Genomic DNA, 19,241 nt, shown 5'->3' on the forward strand with positions numbered 1-19,241 from the left:
ATGAATTATAACGTGCATTATATGTAATAGCGTCTTAACTAGCCGGGTAAGGAGCTACCTTTATTTACCGCTGTAGGTTCAAACTAAGAAATTTGAAACCCGAATAAGGATAAATAAAATAAATTTTGCTTTAAAATCATGTTGGACAACTTATGCTTTCAAAACTTGTTGATACTCCATTTAATTGTTGAGCAATTTGTTTAGCACCGGTTTAGAGTGTTTCACATTCTTTACACGTACCACTCGTTATAAAATCAGCACTTTCGAGGCCGTGTTTATCCTGGCTTGTCACTCGACTGATCGAAGTTTACGTTGAATATTGACGATACGTTTTACCGTTGATTTCTTGTGTTAGAATATGTCATGACTAGGGAAACTGACGGCTGAAAATTGAACAACTTATTGATGATGATTGGACATGATATTTAAGTGTACATGACCGTGAAGAGTGAAATGGCAATATCTAAAACGTCCACATTGTTAGTGGCCTTGTTTACCGGCTTCGTGTCGCTGTTATTACAGACTATAGCACTGTCAACTGACTACTGGACTTGCTCGACGTTTCGAGGACCAGTTCAGGATTTTTATACACATAATGGATCTGTTATAGACCCGCCTAGGAGCCTGGTTAGGAACCGTGGACTATGGAGAATGTGTCAACTTTTGTATACATATGACAATACGACAGAAATTTATACTAGTAATACATCCACTGGAATAACTGCCACTGCACAACCGATAGGCATACCAGAGACATTACCAGATTGTAAGTACGATTGTGATGTGGGGGGGTGGAATTTCCAGAGTGTGATTTTTACCTAATAATGTAATAAAATGTGTACACTGCACCGTAAATTGCATTGAATTTGTGTGGCTATTTTGAATAGGTCTACAATTATTTGAAGTGGTTCGTTTGTTAATTTGTCTTTCTAATTTGGACCACATTTTACCCTGAAAAGTGGATCATTGTGTTGGGGCGGAGGCTGCCCGGGGGGGCAAGGGCTTAGGCAGCCAGTCGTGTAGGGAGTGTTTTACACACCCAAATTTATAAAATTTTACACACCCAGTTTTTGCCCACATTTCCTATACTTTGTACACAAATCTTAAGTTAAATTTACACACCGGGGTGGATATAGCCTGTCATCAGGGGGAGCGCTAGGCTAGATTTGGGGGTACGGTACTGGACTCACCAAAATACAGTTCGGACCCCCTATTTTTTCAGGCCCCCAACAAACTGGATTTGCTTTGGGTCTGGTGAGCTAACTATCAGTAAATTGTATTATTTTTTGCTGGAAAAAAGGCAAAGTGGGTTGCATTTTTTGTTTGTCTACAGGTGTTTGTTAAGTCAAAAGGCTATACGCTAACCCCGCCCTCTAAATTTGGCACATTATTATTTTTTTTCTGGCACTTCAGAGTCAAATTTTCTGTTTTTTCTGAATGTATAATTTGATAATGTCAACAAAAAAACTAAAAACATCAAAAACATGTTTTTTTATTTTGAAATCATTAATTAATGTAGAGTATGTATGTGTATTTGTATGACATTTAACACAAATTGCCACTTTGCCTACAGTATTAAAACACTAACATTTTCTTTTTGTAGGTCAACCATGAATGATCCTAGCATTTAACTTTAGGTCCAGAGACACTCCTAACCCGAAAAAAAAATAACGTAACCAAAAAAAAAATCATCTTTTGGTGTTTTTTTTTTGGGAGGTACCTGGGCAGGGAATTTCCTACCTGGGTAATGTAATCTCGGGCAGGTACCAGCGAGCCCGCCAGAAGATCCCTGGGTTAGTACCATAATGCTATTCAAACATTCAGAGAACATTAAAAAAATTGATTTCTCAAATCATCTCTCCAAAATAAAATAAATTTGGATTTAGGTTCATTAGCTAGATAAACGGCATATATTGCAATGTCATCTTTCCCTGGGTACGATCTGAGTCATCTGACAGCAGGCCAGATCATGGCCTGAGGGTAACATGAGTAGGTTTCTTTCACCTTGAAGGCAAGGATAGTCTTGCAAATATGGGCTAACTTTCCCCTAGGCCATCCAATATGCCATGAATTATAGTAGGACTACAACTGGTATCTGCTGGTCAGTTTATACTCTGTTATTTTTATGTGCACCTTTAAAAGGCATATTCTGGCCAATTTTGAAGGTGATGGGGGACGGGGTATAGTTGTATTTTTAGTAAAATATGAAATAGGAGAAAATCTACTTTATAGTTTGAAATTAATTCTAAGCTAATTAGCTTTTCATGATTAGAAATTGTTATTTTTAGTTTTACTGTCATATCACTTTTAAATTTTATATGCAACAATTTGTTCTGTTCCATGTATTTTGGCCTGTAGTTAATTCAGAACTATTAACTTGATTTATTTTAACACTGTTGTGAAAACAGAAGGATACATAAAAAATATTTTTAAAATTTGAAATGCTCATTATGACATTTTTGAGCGATATCTTTTGAAAGTTTTTTTATCAGCAACTTTTGAATGTGATGCGTGATATTTATCAAATAAAAAGTATTTAAGACTGGTCTGCTGTATAAATCAAATAAGTGTTGGCAGACTTCAAAAAATGATTTTTCTTCAAACTTTGTGCATGGATGCACCTTGGGTCAAAGTCAACAGGAATGACATTCATGTCGCCTCTGCACCTTTGGTTGCCATGGCAACCGCCAAAATGTAAATTTGCCCAATTTTCAGCATTTTCACATGTAACAAAATGTAGAAATATCAGGTCAGATTTCAGGATGAAGAAAATCATGTTCAGTACCCTTCTTTTATACAGTGAATAAGATATCCTTCCTCTCTATAAAAATCATGTAAACACAAACAAATCACTTTCAGAAGTGGGTGAAACCATTATGTAAAATAGGGGTGTTTTTCATTATTTTCGGCCATGCCAAAACTTGTGTTGGGAAAATTGATGTAACCCCCAAAGTAACACTTTTCTCACAATTATCTGCTCAGGGTAAGAAGATAAGATGTTGGTCTAGTAAAAAAAAAAAAAAAAAGTTTTGGTAATTTTCATACGTGGGAGCAGTGTTGCCAGGAAAATTGCACAATTTTCAGTTTTTAATTTAATATATTATGAAAAATAAGGGCTTTTATCCACCTAGGGGATGATGATGCATTTTTATTATATTAGTATGAAGACATTACCAACTGTAGTGCATGAGTATCAAGTATTTCTGCCTAAGTGTTGCCAGAAACCTCACTTTTGTGACGTTTGAGATTTTATTTACAATGGAAAATGCTGATTTTAACAGACAACTCTCTTGTTAATTTTATGCAACACTCTAGTATTGTTATTTGGATTAAGTGCATGGTGTGACATGATTTGCATTGGTTTCAACACCAGTGTTGCCAGTAGCGTTGCCTTTTCAGGTGCTGTTATAAAGTAATTTTCATACGTGGGAGCAGTGTTGCCACGAAAATTGCACAATTTTCAGGTTTTTAATTTAATATATATGAAAAATAAGGGCTTTTATCCACCTAGGGGATGATGATGCATTTTTATGATATTAGTATGAAGACATTACCAACTGTAGTGCATGAGTATCAAGTATTTCTGCCTAAGTGTTGCCAGAAACCTCACTTTTTTGACGTTTGAGATTTTATTTACAATGGAAAATGCTGATTTTAACAGACAACTCTCTTGTTAATTTTATGCAACACTCTAGTATTGTTAGTTGGATTAAGTGCATGGTGTGACATGATCTGCATTGGTTTCTACACCAGTGTTGCCAGTAGTGTTGCCTTTTCAGGTGCTGTTATAAAGTAATTTTCATACGTGGGAGCAGTGTTGCCAGGAAAATTGCACAATTTTCAGGTTTTTAATTTAATATATATGAAAAATAAGGGCTTTTATCCACCTAGGGATGATGATGCATTTTATGATATTAGTATGAAGACATTACCAACTGTAGTGCATGAGTATCAAGTATTTCTGCCTAAGTGTTGCCAGAAACCTCACTTTTTTGACGTTTGAGATTTTATTTACAATGGAAAATGCTGATTTTAACAGACAACTATCTTGTTCATTTTATGCAACACTCTAGTATTAGGTATGTCACAGTGGCTGCACAATAATTCTGCTACACTGTGCATGCAAGCATAACAGTGAATTGAAAAGGGCGCGCTTCAAATTTGGCCAATTTTAGAAAACATCCATGTCGATAAATGAATTTCTTGATATGCTTCATTTATCCAAATTGTTTGAATTTTTAATATATGGTGTGTGAAGCCTTCCCGAGGCTACCATCGGGTCCCCCCCCAAATTAAAAATTGTTTTGTTTAAGAACTACTGCCTGTTTTTATGGATTTTTGAAGATCGCTCATAAATCAGTAAATATAGGCCTACTGAAGTAAAGGAACTACCACCATGTAGCTGAAATACTAATCTTTCTTAGCATGTAAATTAATTCCGTGACAACAAATGAAACACTTCCCTAAAACCAGTTGAAGCAAAACATTAATCAATGTTTTTTAGGGAGTATTTTCCAAACCACAATAGCTCTAAGCCATTGTGTGTGTCCAAGGCCATACTATTTTTGTATACGCTGTACAGTAAAATTGCTGTTCATTTTACCGATTATCCTCCCATGTTAATCCAGATGACAAAATGTTAATTTAAAGTCTCATTGCAACTGAATTTTAATTTTTACTTTTCGGACTTGGCTTTGAGTAATGGTGACACATACCATGTTTACAGTAAAAATGAAAATTATATTCCAGACACCGTCAAAATGTCAAACTTTTAATTTTTTTGTATTGTTTTTAAATAATTAACTGCAGTTCATTTATTCAACCTCATAACAGGATCATACTTAAAAGATTTATGATGAATGAGCAGACGTTCATTAAATATTGAAAAAAACCAAAATTACTCATGCCTAATTTGCATAATAATATCATAAATACATAATTAGCTGTAATTACCTAATTTGCATAATTAATTACTTTTTGTGTATTTTTGTCATCAATTGAAAGAACTTTGTATACATATGTGTGCAAAAAAAACCGCTCCTTTATATCATGTACGGTTTTCTATTGGCATCAATTTTGCATATTAATAAGCTGAACTTAGTCATTTTTTGAGATTTAATTTGTCTGCAGATTGGCCGAAATGGCTAAAATAGTATATTTGATTAATTTATTATAATTATTCAATGATGGATTTTTTTATTTTGTTTTCTGTAACGAAGTCAGGAAAGATAGGCATTTAACATGTGCTATTTAAATTAACGCTGTTTTTCCAAGCAAGCGTCCAAATAAACCTTCAAAATCTCGAAATGTGCCAATTTTGTCATTACAGCCATTTGTGGCAGGATTTCATTCCATCTATGAGCATCTTTAAATTGACATTACATCACAATGCATTGACCGATTTCAATTCTGTTTTTTGATTTTTGATGCTTTAATAAAGCTTAATAATGTAGGAACATTAAATAACGCGTTTCTGCTGCGATTATTGTTGAGGTGATATACCTACTAGTATTGTGATTTGGATTAAGTGCATGGTGTGACATGATTTGCATTGGTTTCAACACCAGTGTTGCCAGTAGCTTTGCCTTTTCAGGTGCTGTTATAAAGAAACAGCGAAACCAGTTTTGCTAGTAACATTGTCTATTCATTGAAGTATAGCGTGAAGTATAGCGGGTCCTGGTCTGCTTTTATTGACATGTCAATAACTGTATTGCTAGAAAACTCACTTTTGTATTATTGAGGTTAAATGTACTGTTTAAATTAAGTGTAGTATACTTTACTTTGCTCACTGTGATTTCAACACCAGTGTTGCTTGTAACCTTTTCAGTTTATTTGCGACGGCGAACCTGGATGAGTTCAATTTCAACCAGCCTAATCATGAAACTCCCGTGGCCAAGCGGTTAAGGCGTGGTCTCAGTAACCCTGAGGTCCTGGGTTCAATTCCCAGGCGGGATCATTTTTTTCTTCTTGTCTCCTTTATTATTTGCGAAAGCGAACCTGATGAATAACAATGTTTATTTATATAATTCCGTCGATCCTGCCACTGTTTTTCCGTGTAATATTTGTGAACTTGTAAAAACAAAGAGTCTGATCAAGCAAACTGTTTCAAAACTTAAGGACATATGCATATACCTCAACATCGACACTTAAACGTCCGTATATCAAGAAAATTGAAAGCTTTGTGGAAAGTTGTTCCTATTTAGTTACAAACAAAGTTTTGAAAAATTTCAAAACATGTAATGTTTTTAAGCACTATGTCTGTAAATGTCGGTTGGCAATCTTGTATCTTCCGTAATGTGAGTCTTCAAATGAGATGAAAAAGGGTACTATGCTGCATCATATCTAGTGTATGAACTGCAACAGACATAGCTAACCATGTCACCTCTTTAGATTCTTCTGTAGCTTTCTCAATTGTTTCAAAATAACTGAAAATGTTACTAGCAACACAGGTGTTGAAATCACAGTGAGCAAAGTAAGGTATACTACACTTAATTTAAACAGTAAATTTAACCTCAATAATACAAAAGTGAGTTTTCTGGCAATACTGTTGTTGACATATTAATAATAGCAGTCCAGGACCCGCTATACTTCACGATTTGAAAAAATTGTGTATACTATGTATACCAGTGCTGTTAAAACCTCCTTTTCTGTAAGTTTGTCAGTAAGAGTGTCATTATCCTGTAAACTGACTTGAATAGACAATGTTACTAGCAACACTGGTTTCGCTGTTTCTTTATAACAGCACCTGAAAAGGCAAAGCTACTGGCAACACTGGTGTTGAAACCAATGCAAATCATGTCACACCATGCACTTAATCCAAATCACAATACTGGAGTGTTGCATAAAATTAACAAGAGAGTTGTCTGTTAAAATCAGTATTTTCCATTGTAAATAAAATCTCAAACGTCAAAAAAGTGAGGTTTCTGGCAACACTTAGGCAGAACTACTTGATACTCATGCACTACAGTTTTTAATGTCTTCATACTAATATCATAAAAATGCATCATCATCCCCTAGGTGGATAAAAGCCTTATTTTTCATAATATATTAAATTAAAAACCTGAAAATTGTGCAATTGTCCTGGCAACACTGCTCCCACATATGAAAATTACTTTATAACAGCACCTGAAAAGGCAACGCTACTGGCAACACTGGTGTTGAAACCAATGCAAATCATGTCACACCATGCACTTAATCCAAATAACAATACTAGAGTGTTGCATAAAATTAACAAGAGAGTTGTCTGTTAAAATCAGCATTTTCCATTTTAAATACAATCTCAAACGTCAAAAAGTGAGGTTTCTGGCAACACTTAGGCAGAAATACTTGATACTCATGCACTACAGTTGGTGATGTCTTCATACTAATATCATAAAAATGCATCATCATCCCTAGGTGGATAAAAGCCTTATTTTTCATAATATATTAAATTAAAAACCTGAAAATTGTGCAATTTTCCTGGCAACACTGCTCCCACGTATGAAATTTACCAAAACTTTTTTTTCATGATATTACTAGACCAACATCTTATCAACCTACCCTGAACAGATAATTGTGAGAAAAGTGTTACTTTGGGGGTTACATCAATTTTCCCAACACAAGTTTTGTCATTGCCGAAAATAATGAAAAACACCCCTATTTTACATAATAGTTTCACCCATTTCTGAAAAAGATTTGTTTGTGTTTACATGATTTTTATAGAGAGGAAGGATGTCTCATTCACTGTATAAAAGAAGGGTACTGAACATGATTTCCTTCATCCTCAAATCTGACCTGATATTTCTACATTTTGCTACATGGGAAAATGCTAAAAATGCTGAAAATTGGGCAAATTGACATTTTCGCTGTTGCCATGGCAACTATGGGTTTAGAGACGATATGACTGTCACTCCTGTAGACTCTGACCCAAGGTGCATCCACACACAAAGTATTAAGAAAAATCATTTTTGAAGTCTGCCAACATTTTTTGAAAATATCTGATTTTTACTGCATAGTGTTCTTAAAGCTGAATGTTTGTATGTAAGTACCATCATAAGAGAAATTAAAAAAAAAAAGTTTGACCATCACAAATGTCCTGTATTTTGTGGGCACACCAAAACAATGAAAAGTACCGTGTAAGATAACACAATACTGGACAACCATAAAATGTATTTTCATAATCATATTGGATAATGAGTATTAGAATCAGTGATTAGTGTTTTGTATTAATTGTAACACTAAAAGCCAAGACTCAGTACACCGGTCGATCTTACCGTTTCCGATGTTGATTAAGATACTTCTTGCATCGATCCCGAGATGCGGAAAAAACCAATAGTCATTTTGTCCCACATAAATGAATAAATAACAAAAACCCCGATCCCCGGTGGACTCACCCAAAAGGTGACGTCACACCATATGATCGTCCCTTATCCTCCTTGGTCTCCGACTGACACAGACGCGTGCCTATCGTTCATAGCACTGTGTATCAATTTCTCGACCAAAGCGAGATATACGGTTGTAGTTTCACACCTTAGGTAAAACCAAACCGGTATTGTTCGGCTGAGGATAGTTTTGACACCATTTTCTGGCGAAAAAGTGACAAAAAACGATCCAAAACTTAGCTACATATCGTGCCTCCGTTTGTATACGGGACACACGAGCAATTCAAAATGGCCGCTCGTTGGCGCCATTCATTTTGTTTCCCATAAAACAACCATTGCAGCCTGTAAGTTACAATAGATGTTTGTACATACACATTGTATTTCATGTACGGTAGGTTATTGTTGCTATGTTAGGGTGATTACTCTATCGTTATGTCTTCATTACCGTCCGATAAGACGAGTTAATCAGATATTCATACGGTGGGGATTGGTAGGGACCCGTCTGACATTTTAGTAATAAAGTTAGCCAGTCCTTACTTTACCACTAACGTTAGCGACCAGCCTCCGTGCTCAGGTTTGCTTACTGGGCTTGAGTCGCGTGTTGGGGGGTAGTGCCCCCTCCCTTTTCTCCTCGCTTCGCCTCGGCCCTGTCGGGCTTGCCCTTCCTGGTGACGGGCGGGACCCACACCCGCTCTGTTTCACCCACAGGGAGTGCTCACGATCTTCTAGATGTCTTTCTTTTGCTTAGGACTCTCCGAGTTCCAGCTTGACGATTGGGATAGGCTCCGTCATCGCCATAAGACGAAGAAGAAATCTACCAAGGGCACTGGTAAGGTCGATACGGGGGATTCTGCTGTGACAGCCCCTATGGGTCATGGCAGGTCTGCTTAAGGGGCTCCGGTCCCCGGACAAGCAGGCGGTTCCTTCGGGACTGCTAAGCGGCGTCCAAAGGCTCAGCAGCCAGCGAAAGCACTGACTATACGTCGGAGCAAAGTAGCAGGCAGCAGAGCGGTAACCACCAGCGAAAACCCTAACGGGTTTTGCAGCAGGAGGATACCAGTCGATCGGTAGATTCTGCTGTGACAGCCCCTATGGGTCATGGCAGGTCTGCTTAAGGGGCTCCGGTCCCCGGACAAGCAGGCGGTTCCCGAGGACTGCTAAGCGCGTCCAAAGGCTCAGCAGCCAGCGAAAGCACTGACTATACGTCGGAGCAAAGTAGCAGGCAGCAGAGCGGTAACCACCAGCGAAAACCCTAGCGGGTTTTGTAGCAGGAGGATACCAGTCCTCTAGCGAAAATCCTCACGGGTTTTTAGCAGGAGGACACCCGTCTGTTGCAGGCATATCTCACGGGCTCAAACAGCCACAGTAGTAGCCAGCGACGGGCAGCATGCAAAGGTACCCGGGCTTGCCTGGGTTGAACCCTAGCATGCATGGGTTCAACAGAGGCGATACCGCTAACGCTGTGGGTGTCTTAGCAGAACCAACTGGGGTTGTCACACGGCAGCGTTCCATGGCGGGACCGCCGAGTGATACCCTGGGCCCTAGAATAGCTGCTGGCTGTCCACAGGGACTGGCTGGCGATTATTCAGGGGTTGGGCTCGCAGTCTCTCACGGGACAGCGACCCAGGTGCGATTCGGTGGCAGCTACAAAGGCGAGCTACGGCTTGACTTCAGTGGTAGCCGCTATGCACCCGCCCATAGCTGCCGTGAGTGGTCCGCCACACACAGCGACCTTGGGCGAAGCTCTAGAGGGTACAGTAAGTAGCTTGAACAGCCTAGCTGATCAACAACCCACTTATGTCCTCGAGAGCCAGCGGGCGTGGGTGATCCATTATCGTCAATGGGTCAATTACCCTCTCTTGATCGATCACTGTCAAATCAACAGGGCATAGCTCCATTGATTGGCGCTGCCTATTCAGGTGGCGAGGTGATTGATCGGGGTATCTGCACGCTCAGCTACCCGTGGTACTAGGCAAGCTCCCTCTAGCCAAGGGACAGCGGTATAGCGGGTACCCATACACGGGCTTGATCCCCTTGCGGGAACGCAGTGAGGCATGGGTACAGTGGTACACAGCCGGGAGCCCTCACGGGCACCTACGCTGGAACCACGCATACAGCGGTACACAGCCGGGAACCCTCACGGGTACCCACGCTGATACCGCACCGGTACCGCAGCACCGCTTTAGTCGCCACAGTCTCTGTGGCAACAAGGGGGAGGCGGTGCTGGTACTACAGTACCATGGGGTTACCCTGGTGGCGGATCCTTTCAGGGTCAGCTGCCGGCTGGGTATGCCCCGTGGTACCCGCCGCAGGGTGTTTCTTCCACGGCCTAGCACCGTGGCAAGTGTCGCCTAGCGATGGCTACGCAGTACCAACATCAGCTGTTGACCAGGCCAGTCGGCATGGGGCTAACCCAGATCTTGATCAGGGTAGGCCCGTGCTGCTAGCGCTTAGGACGACGGCTGCGAGAGCATCTTGGACCCAGTGGTGCCATGGCGGATACCTCAGGGTCTTGCGGAGTACTCCTCTTCTGCTGGCAGGTAGTCGGCGAGCCACACAGTGGTTATGCCTTCTTACCCGCTTTCAGATGCCCGTCCTCAGTTACCGTCATCATCCAGAGCATGATCACGGATACTGTGGGCGAGGGAAAGGAGTCGGAAACTGAGTCCGGTAGTGACATCACTACAATCTCCTTCCCCGCTGCCCGCAAGGGGAGCAACAGCACTGATCTTCCTCCGGACACCCCCTAAGGGGAGTCCATGGAGGAGGACCAGGGATCCTTTCAGTAGGATGCTCAGCTGCTGCTTCCTCACAGGGGCGCCTGCACTCTCATTCCCGGCAAACCTCACGGGTAGATATCGATGCGGCTGTCGAGCTCAGTAGAGCTATGGCGCCGCGTGCTTGCACGCTTCCTCTGCGTGTAACGCGGGAGGACCACGGACCTACCTGAGGGGATCCGAGAGGGACCCAGATGTCGTCAAGCGGCTCAGACAACATCTGAGCTCTTCCGCGAGGTGAGCCTATTAGCGATGCTAACAGCTAGCCTCAACGAGAGCTCCATGGGCCTAGCCCATAGGGTGTCCACTCAGCGCCGGGGGGTGGGGCCTGCCACTCCAATCGCTCAACGCGATGGAAAGGCATGGTCCTTTTTCTCTTTGGATGCTTCTGCGCTACGGTGGAGGACCGTGCAAAGAAGCTACCAACGGGAGCACTCTGAAGAAGTCGGAAACTGCCCTTACCATGGGTAGGAGCTCCGGCTTCAGCAGGCCGTGCACCACCAACAGTACCCGAGCCCACTACCTCTGCAGCACCCATTTCTGGGAGGCGCAAGGGTAGCACAGGAACAGCTGGCAAGCCCCGAAGAAGAGCAAGGGCTCTTCCAAGGGAAGCTAGGCAGAGCATTCCTGGGGGCTCAGCGTTTTTCCACAGGGGATCTCCCAGTGGGCGACCGCTTATGGCTTTCACCCAGAGGTGGGAAACCATCTCTTTGAGCGCCTGGGTATGGTCAGTGGTGAGTGGGGGTTACAGACTGGCAACCCAGTCTCCCCACATTCGTCTGCACATTTCAGAGGTCCACAGTAGTGCCGTCCGACGGCCCCCAGCGTCGGGCACTACTGACAGGGGTCACACAGCTTCTCACGACGCGGGCGATTGTCCCGGTCTCCCCCCCGTTCTCCGGGTGATCTTGGAGCCATTGGCTCCAAGGACGACCGGCGACGGCAACCCCATCCGGAACCGCAGGCTGTTGAACACGTTCTTCCGGCCCAAGAGGTTCAGAATGGGGACTCTCGCCTCGGTGCTAGCCTGCCCCATCAGGGGCATGGGAACAGCATCGCTAGATCTCTCGGGCGCTTATCTGCATATGCCAAGCGCCTCTCAAGATCGGAGGCATCTGCGCTTCTAGGTACAGGTTCAAAATTACCAGTTTTGATACCGGCCATCCGGCCTGTCCATCTCTCCCAGGGTGTTTAACACTCTTGGTCAGAGCGGTGGCAGCGTACCTGAAGCACAGGGGTGTCAACATCAGTTGCTACCTGGACGTTTGGCTCATATCACGGACGCACTCCACTGAAGACTACGGGTCTCATGGGGTTGATAGTCCGTGGGTGCGGGACCCTGGATTTTTGATCAGCTCAAAAAGTCCAGCGTGGTCCCGACGCAGAACACCACTATTTGTAGGGGCCCAGATCACCCTCACGGAGGGGTTCGCGGTGCTCTCACCCGGCGGGTGGCGAACATGGTGCGGTGTGCCTGACTCTTGGCGAGTCTCGGGCAAAACCCGCTGTGGCATGGATGAAGGTGGTAGGCCTAATGGCCAGTATGGTAGACCTCGTACTGTACTGCCGTTTCAACGTTAGGCTGTACCCCAACTACACCTTCTAGCCTGCTTGCAGGCCCAGTCGTCACCCAATATCCCTCGCGGTTCCAGTGTCGGAGATCGCGCGAGAGGAACTCTGGTGGTGGACCCATCAGCCCAATTTGACCCAGGGTGTCAGGTTTCCTGCACCCCGGTATGTCACGTAGTGACGCGACCATAGCGCCAAAAGCGGGCTGGGGGTCCACATCCACGGAGACTCCGTCTCGGGCCTATGGGGGCCATAGAGACAGAGTTTCACATCAACCTCCCTCGCTTACGAGGAGGTGATCGTGGAATCACATACCGTTGTCCTGACGGATAACACAACCGTGGTAGCTTACCCCAACAGACAAGGGGACTCCGAGCCACCACGATTGAGCCTGCATGCACGACACCTGATAGGGTGGTGCAAGTTCAGGCAGATCACGATGAGAGCGATACACATCGCGGGCGTCACCAGCATCCTCGCGCACAATCTGTCACGAGGAAGGGTGTCGGGACCAGCAGAATGGTCCCTTGCTCCGCAGGTCGCTCAGACGATCTTCAAGGGATGTACCACCCACGAAAGATCTGTTCGCATCTCATCGCAATCATCCACTGCCGGTGTACTGCTCAAGGGTCGCGGACCCCAAGCATTCACCGTGGGCGCTCTGTCCATAGACTGGGGAGGGATGACAGCTTATGCAGTCCCTCCGATCTCACTACTCATGAGGGTGGTGGCCAAGCTCGGGTGGGAAGACTGCATTGTCATTTTTGCTAGCGGCAAGGCCGCTGGCACTCCCAGTACCAGATCTACTCCGGATGCCGGAGCGGAGGTACCAGTCTATCACTAGAGCACCTGCAGTTAGCTGCATGGCCCTTACCAGGAAGCAGCGCGGCCGAGGGATACTTTTCATCAGAAGCTGTTTTTCTCATCGCCGGGGCTAGACGGAAGTCTACCCTCCGTCCGTATAGCCAGAGTCTGGCTCCATGCTACGCTTGGTGCAATGAGACAAATAGCTCTCCCTTCAGAGCCTCTGTGCTGCTAGTTCCGAGTTTCTGACAGAAAAGTTCCAAGCAAGACTTCAGCGGGCCACTGGGGCCAGCTATAAGTCAGCTGTCCTCTCCATTCACCGAGGTTTCGAGACTGGTCGACTATCATAGCCGATGGTTACCTTATTAGTCTACGCCTCGACGGTATGTTCAACGAGTGTCTACCAAAAAGGAAAGTGATCCTCCTAAGGGATCCCAACACAGTCTTAGATTACATTAAGGGTCACCCTTTTGACCTTCCGTAGCAAAAGCGACGCTTAAATACGTAACTCTCAAGATGGCTAGGGGTTTGTCGAGAGCTCGGGGGCCGCCGTGCCGAGAAACAAACGAGCTCGCGGTTAGCTTCCGTGTTCACAAACACTGGAGCGACACTGTTTCGGGCGCTCTGTTCTCGTGACTACTGAACGGCGCGGTGCATACCGACATTCGTCCCTCTCCAATCCCCAGGGTTGGGCAAGGTTCGGCTGAAGCCAAAGATAGGCTGGGGTGTCCGATAAGGCGCTGCAGCACTATTTCTTCCGAACACAAGCCTTGCGAGGACTCACGGCCGCATTCATCACCCTTACAGAGCCTTTCGGTCCAGCCGCTATCGCAATGGCTGGTCCAGGTGTTGGTGGGGTCCGGGGATCGCGAAGGTTTCGCGTCCCACGACCCACTCGACACTGAGCTATCTCATCATCTTGGGTATACCGTTCGGTTGTCCCTTGAGGAGATCTAGCAGGCGGTGTCCCGGAAGCCACCTTCGCCCTTCTCTACGATACTTCCGTTTACGTTAGTAATCAGAGACGGGGCGGGAGGTTTACCGGGACATTGTTCGGCGATCATAATACGGTAGTGTCACGGGCACCAGGTTTTCAGACTATACAGAATACTCAGCATGGTAAGAACCAGTGTCGCTATTCTTAACCACCAAACTTATTAAGTAAGGAGGTTTATGTCTGTGATCGCGTGGTCTTTTTTGTTTTCCCGACCGTTGGGGGAAAATATTTTCTGACCTCGCGAAAACCATCGTTACCGCTCCCGATCCCTGATCAGATGCTGACCAATCTTGTACCTCCATCCGTCGGTTACTTGCTAGATCGATCTTTCAGATGTTGATGCAAGAAGTATCTTAATCAACATCGAAGCGGTAAGATCGACCGGTGTACTGAGTCTAGTCCCAAACAAAAATGTTTGGTAGACTCATAACCGGTGCGATCTTACCTTTCGATATTGATTATCCCGACCCGCCACCCCTACAAGTTTGGTCCGAGTAGGGGATCCCAAGTCGGATAAGGGGCGATCATATGGTGTGACGTCACCTTTTGGGTGAGTCCACCGGGGATCGGGGGTTTTGTTATTTATTCATTTATGTGGGACAAAATGACTATTGGTTTTTTCTTTTTCTTGGTTCGATGCAAGAAGTATCTTAATCAACATCGGAAAGGTAAGATCGCACCGGTTATGAGTCTACCAAACATTTTTGTTTGGGACTATTATGTCAGTGCAATTCTATAATGTTCACATGTTGGTTTGTTCCATTGGGCAGACCTCTCATGCTGCCATAGTGTATAAATTGCTGTCTACTGTAGATAGCTTTGAAATGTATAATGACAGGGTGTCAGGGTCTGTCTTATCAAAACTTTGAAATGAATGGTACTCTGTAATTTAGTCTGTATGCTACTAAAATGTGTAGTGTTTTGGTTTGTTTAAATAGGCTAATTTGGTATAAATCACAAATTGTAAGGTCTTTTTTGTTAAAACTTATGGTTTGTCAGCATGCATGCAGTGAGTAAAACTTTAAATTTTATTCAAAATTAGGATGGAAATGAATGGTCCTTAAATTTTAGGGATCTAAAAAACAAATTCAGGGCTGCTGAGAGCTGGCCTGGGTTGAAGAGGGCAGAGAGAAGAGATAGTCCGGGAGTGTTGTATACATGCAACCTTTTACCAAATGATGTACCGGGTATGATTATGTTCAAGAAGTCATACTCGGCAACACAAGACCATTTGAAGTTTTTATCACTTTCACTGAAGCTACAGTCTTGTTTTTGAAGGCTACTTTCACCAACCTGTTAGGCTTTTGCCACAGTATCTAGTTACTTGTACTGCTCACCTGTAGATGGCAGATTATTTTAATTTTGCCCCCCCCAATAACCACCCTCCCCTCCCACTTTCCCCACCCCAGACAAAATATGAAATTTTGGGGCAATAATTGCTACTTTGGGCAATTTGGTGGATATCAGTCCCCAAATATTCTGGTGCCATCACTGCTGTGTTTTTCAGCTGTGATGTCACCTCTGTCATCTTTCTAAAGAGACAAAGTGGCCTGTTCAATCATTGATAAATAGAAAAATACACACTTTTTGAAAGCTGCATTGATTTTAGTTTTGCATTAAATTCATATCCACACCTTTCCCCGCTAGTTTTTTTTTATCACATCACAGGTCTGTCTAAAACTTATGTACCAGGTGCTTTACATTTTATGTTGCATGGCATTGCCACAATTATCAAATTCAGATGTAACATATAGTGTACATCAGCTTATTTTTCTCATAACATTAAGGGGGTACTGCACCCCTACCCAATTTTGTGCCTATTTTTGCAGTTTTCTCCAAAATTATAGCGCATTGGGGACAAGTAAGATATGTATATTATAGGGGCAAGGACTACAACTACTGCAATGGAAATGTTATTTCAGCACAGACAACAGTTGTGGAGTTACAGTCAAAAATGAGGGAACCGGGGGGGGGGTACTCAGTACAAATGACCATACAGGGACGTGCCGCAAACATGGGTAGCATTTTCGGCCTTCTGGTATATCAATGACCCTTTTTCAAAGCCTATTTTGGTATATGAATGGGTCCTTTTTCAAAATTTTCTCAATTTTTTCGGAAAACAGCCCAATTTTTCCTTAATCTAGCCAAAATTTTCCCAAAATTTGTAAAAACTAAGACAATTTTGGTTAAAATTCGGCCGAAAATTTTGACTTTTGGTATATCAATGGGTCCAAATTTCTTGACAAATTGGTATATTTATGGGTCCACTTCCAAAATCTCAGCGGCACGTTCCTACCAAAACCAAACAAAACCAATATTTGATCAATAAATCAATAACTACTTGCTTTGAGTTGCTGAATTTTCAGGACAGTAGTTGTAGTCCTTGCCCCTATAATATATATACTTGTCACCAATGTGTTATAATTTTTTAGAAAAATGCAAAAATAGGAGTAAAATTTGCCAGGGGTGTACAATGTAGTACCCCCTTAACAAGCTCTTTCTAATGATGAAAAAAAAAAAAAAACACCCAACAACCAATAAACCAAAATTAACAAAAACAGCAACAAATCATAGAACACATTCAAATCCCTAACCATGTACACCAAGGTGACTGTTTGGTAGTATGATGATCCATTCCTACCGTAACATTTTTAAGGGGGTACTACACCCCTCGATAAATTTGTGTCTATTTTTGCATTTTTCTCAAAAACTAATATTACAGTGGTAACAAAAGTTATGTATATTATAGGGGCAAGGAATCCAATTACTACACTGGAATTTCAGTGACCCAAGACAAGCAGTTTGTTATTTATGATCAGAAATAAGGTACCGCTAGGATGTACCTCGTTTCCTATCATAGATACTAAACCGCTTGCCTTGAGTCACTGAAATTTCAATGTAGTAATTGGATTCCTTGCCCCAATAATATACATAACTTTTTGTTACCAGTGTGTAATTATTTTTTGAGAAAAATGCAGAAATAGTCACAAATTTACCACATGGGTGAAGTACCCCCTTAAAGCAGGTATTTCAGGCAATTTGTTTTGGTCTTCCTTGTACAAAAATAAAAGGAAATACGTATTTTCAGGCATTGTTGAAGCAGTTTCAGGCATTTCTGTCTGTGTTTAGTAGCTCTTGCTTTCATCCAGCATTGTTTATTACTAAATTTTTTATCACTCTGCAATTTGTAAGAAATATATCATCGCTGGCAACAACATATTTTTCTAGTGATATGATATTGATCATAGTATATGTTTGGTTGTTAATTGACATTGATCACAATCAATAATACAGGCTTGCTGCCATACTCAACACAACGATCCTACATTTGTCCCACATTGACCTTGGGTCTTGTTATTGAATTGAAATATCGGTTATTATTAAATCCACACGGTATTGTTCACAGTGTAATATACATGGTGGTGTTGAACTTGAGTATGAAGGTAGACAAGCATAATATCACTGTTGAAATTATGTAATGATTTTTTTTGTCTTCATTAGATTCGCAAACATGAAACATGGTTACATCAATACCAACCACTATGACATTATGAATTAAAAAAAAACTTTATGTAAAATAATCTTTATTCATCAGATTTTATACATGCATGCAATTCATTTTAATCTATAGTGAATGTAACAGCCATCATGGGTGTTCATGATCATGTTCATGGGTGTATGGTACGGATGGTGGGGGGGGGGCACTCGCATTATATATATTGTCTGAATGTCATGCGTTATATGCATGTCAATAGACCCCTTTTTTCAGCAAATCTGCCACCCAATTACCCCCTTTTTTAATTCAGAAATTTATACCAAATCTGCTTTTTTTTTTATGTTCGCTTTGTGCGCATTTTGAACATTTTTACATTTTTTGTAGCAAAAAATAGCATTTAAAATAGCAAATTTTCACAACATTTTGCACATTTTTGCCCAGAAAGTTATTTTTACAGTCAATGACACCCAATTTTAGCGTTTTCACAAAATGCCCCTCAATTTCTTGGATCCGCCACTGAATGACCCACTTTGTTTTGAACATATCCCCACAAGGTATTCATGCATGCATACACTTGTACATGTACATATCTCAGCAACACACCCTCCACACATGACATAAACACCACAATCTCCACACACACCCCTTCTACCCAACCAACCACCACATACACCCATCCCTACTTGTAAAAACACCCAAAGTCTCCAAACCATACCCATGAGACTTTACTATCCAACCGACACTTTGACTTTTCACTGGTAAATGATCAAGACATACAGAGCTGTAATGTTGTATGCATAAACGTTGTGATATGTGGTAATCGCACTGGACGTGTACAATATGGGGCATTGTTTTGTATGCTTTTGCTTCTCATATCAAGAGGAGCAAGGCAGCTTTCAAAATATCTTAAAGGGTGGTCAGCATCCCACAGGTTGGGGGGGGGAGACATCTAATAGGGGCAGGACAGCATGCCCCATTCATTATAGTAGAATGTTCATAAAATAAATGTAAATCACATTTTTGCATAAAAATCGTCTACAGATAAATTTTGTAACATTTACCGATATGGCGACAAAAAAAACCAAAACCCTTTCTGGAGGCTAAAATATCACAAAAATCTTAAAAAAGCTAAATATTTTTGCAAATATATTTAAAAAAAATGTTCAGCCACACAAACATTAATACATTTGTCCCTAAAATGGCTGATTAAAAAAAATTGTTTTTTTTGTCGTCTTACA

At 42.3% G+C, this 19,241-nt stretch overlaps 1 protein-coding gene across 1 annotated transcript in view; it reads left to right on the plus strand.

Annotated features, from left to right (window-relative positions):
* The first annotated feature begins 252 nt into the window (after nt 1-252).
* Nucleotides 253-19,241, plus strand: part of LOC140157779 (uncharacterized) — a 79,828-nt gene continuing 60,839 nt past the window's right edge. Inside the window, exon 1 of the mRNA XM_072181031.1 lies at nt 253-766. Within this exon, the coding sequence (XP_072037132.1) occupies nt 436-766 (331 nt within the window). The 5' untranslated portion in view covers nt 253-435. The remainder of the gene's footprint in view (nt 767-19,241) is intronic.

The sequence above is a fragment of the Amphiura filiformis genome, chromosome 1, assembly GCF_039555335.1.
Source record: "Amphiura filiformis chromosome 1, Afil_fr2py, whole genome shotgun sequence".
Classification (NCBI taxonomy): domain Eukaryota; kingdom Metazoa; phylum Echinodermata; class Ophiuroidea; order Amphilepidida; family Amphiuridae; genus Amphiura; species Amphiura filiformis.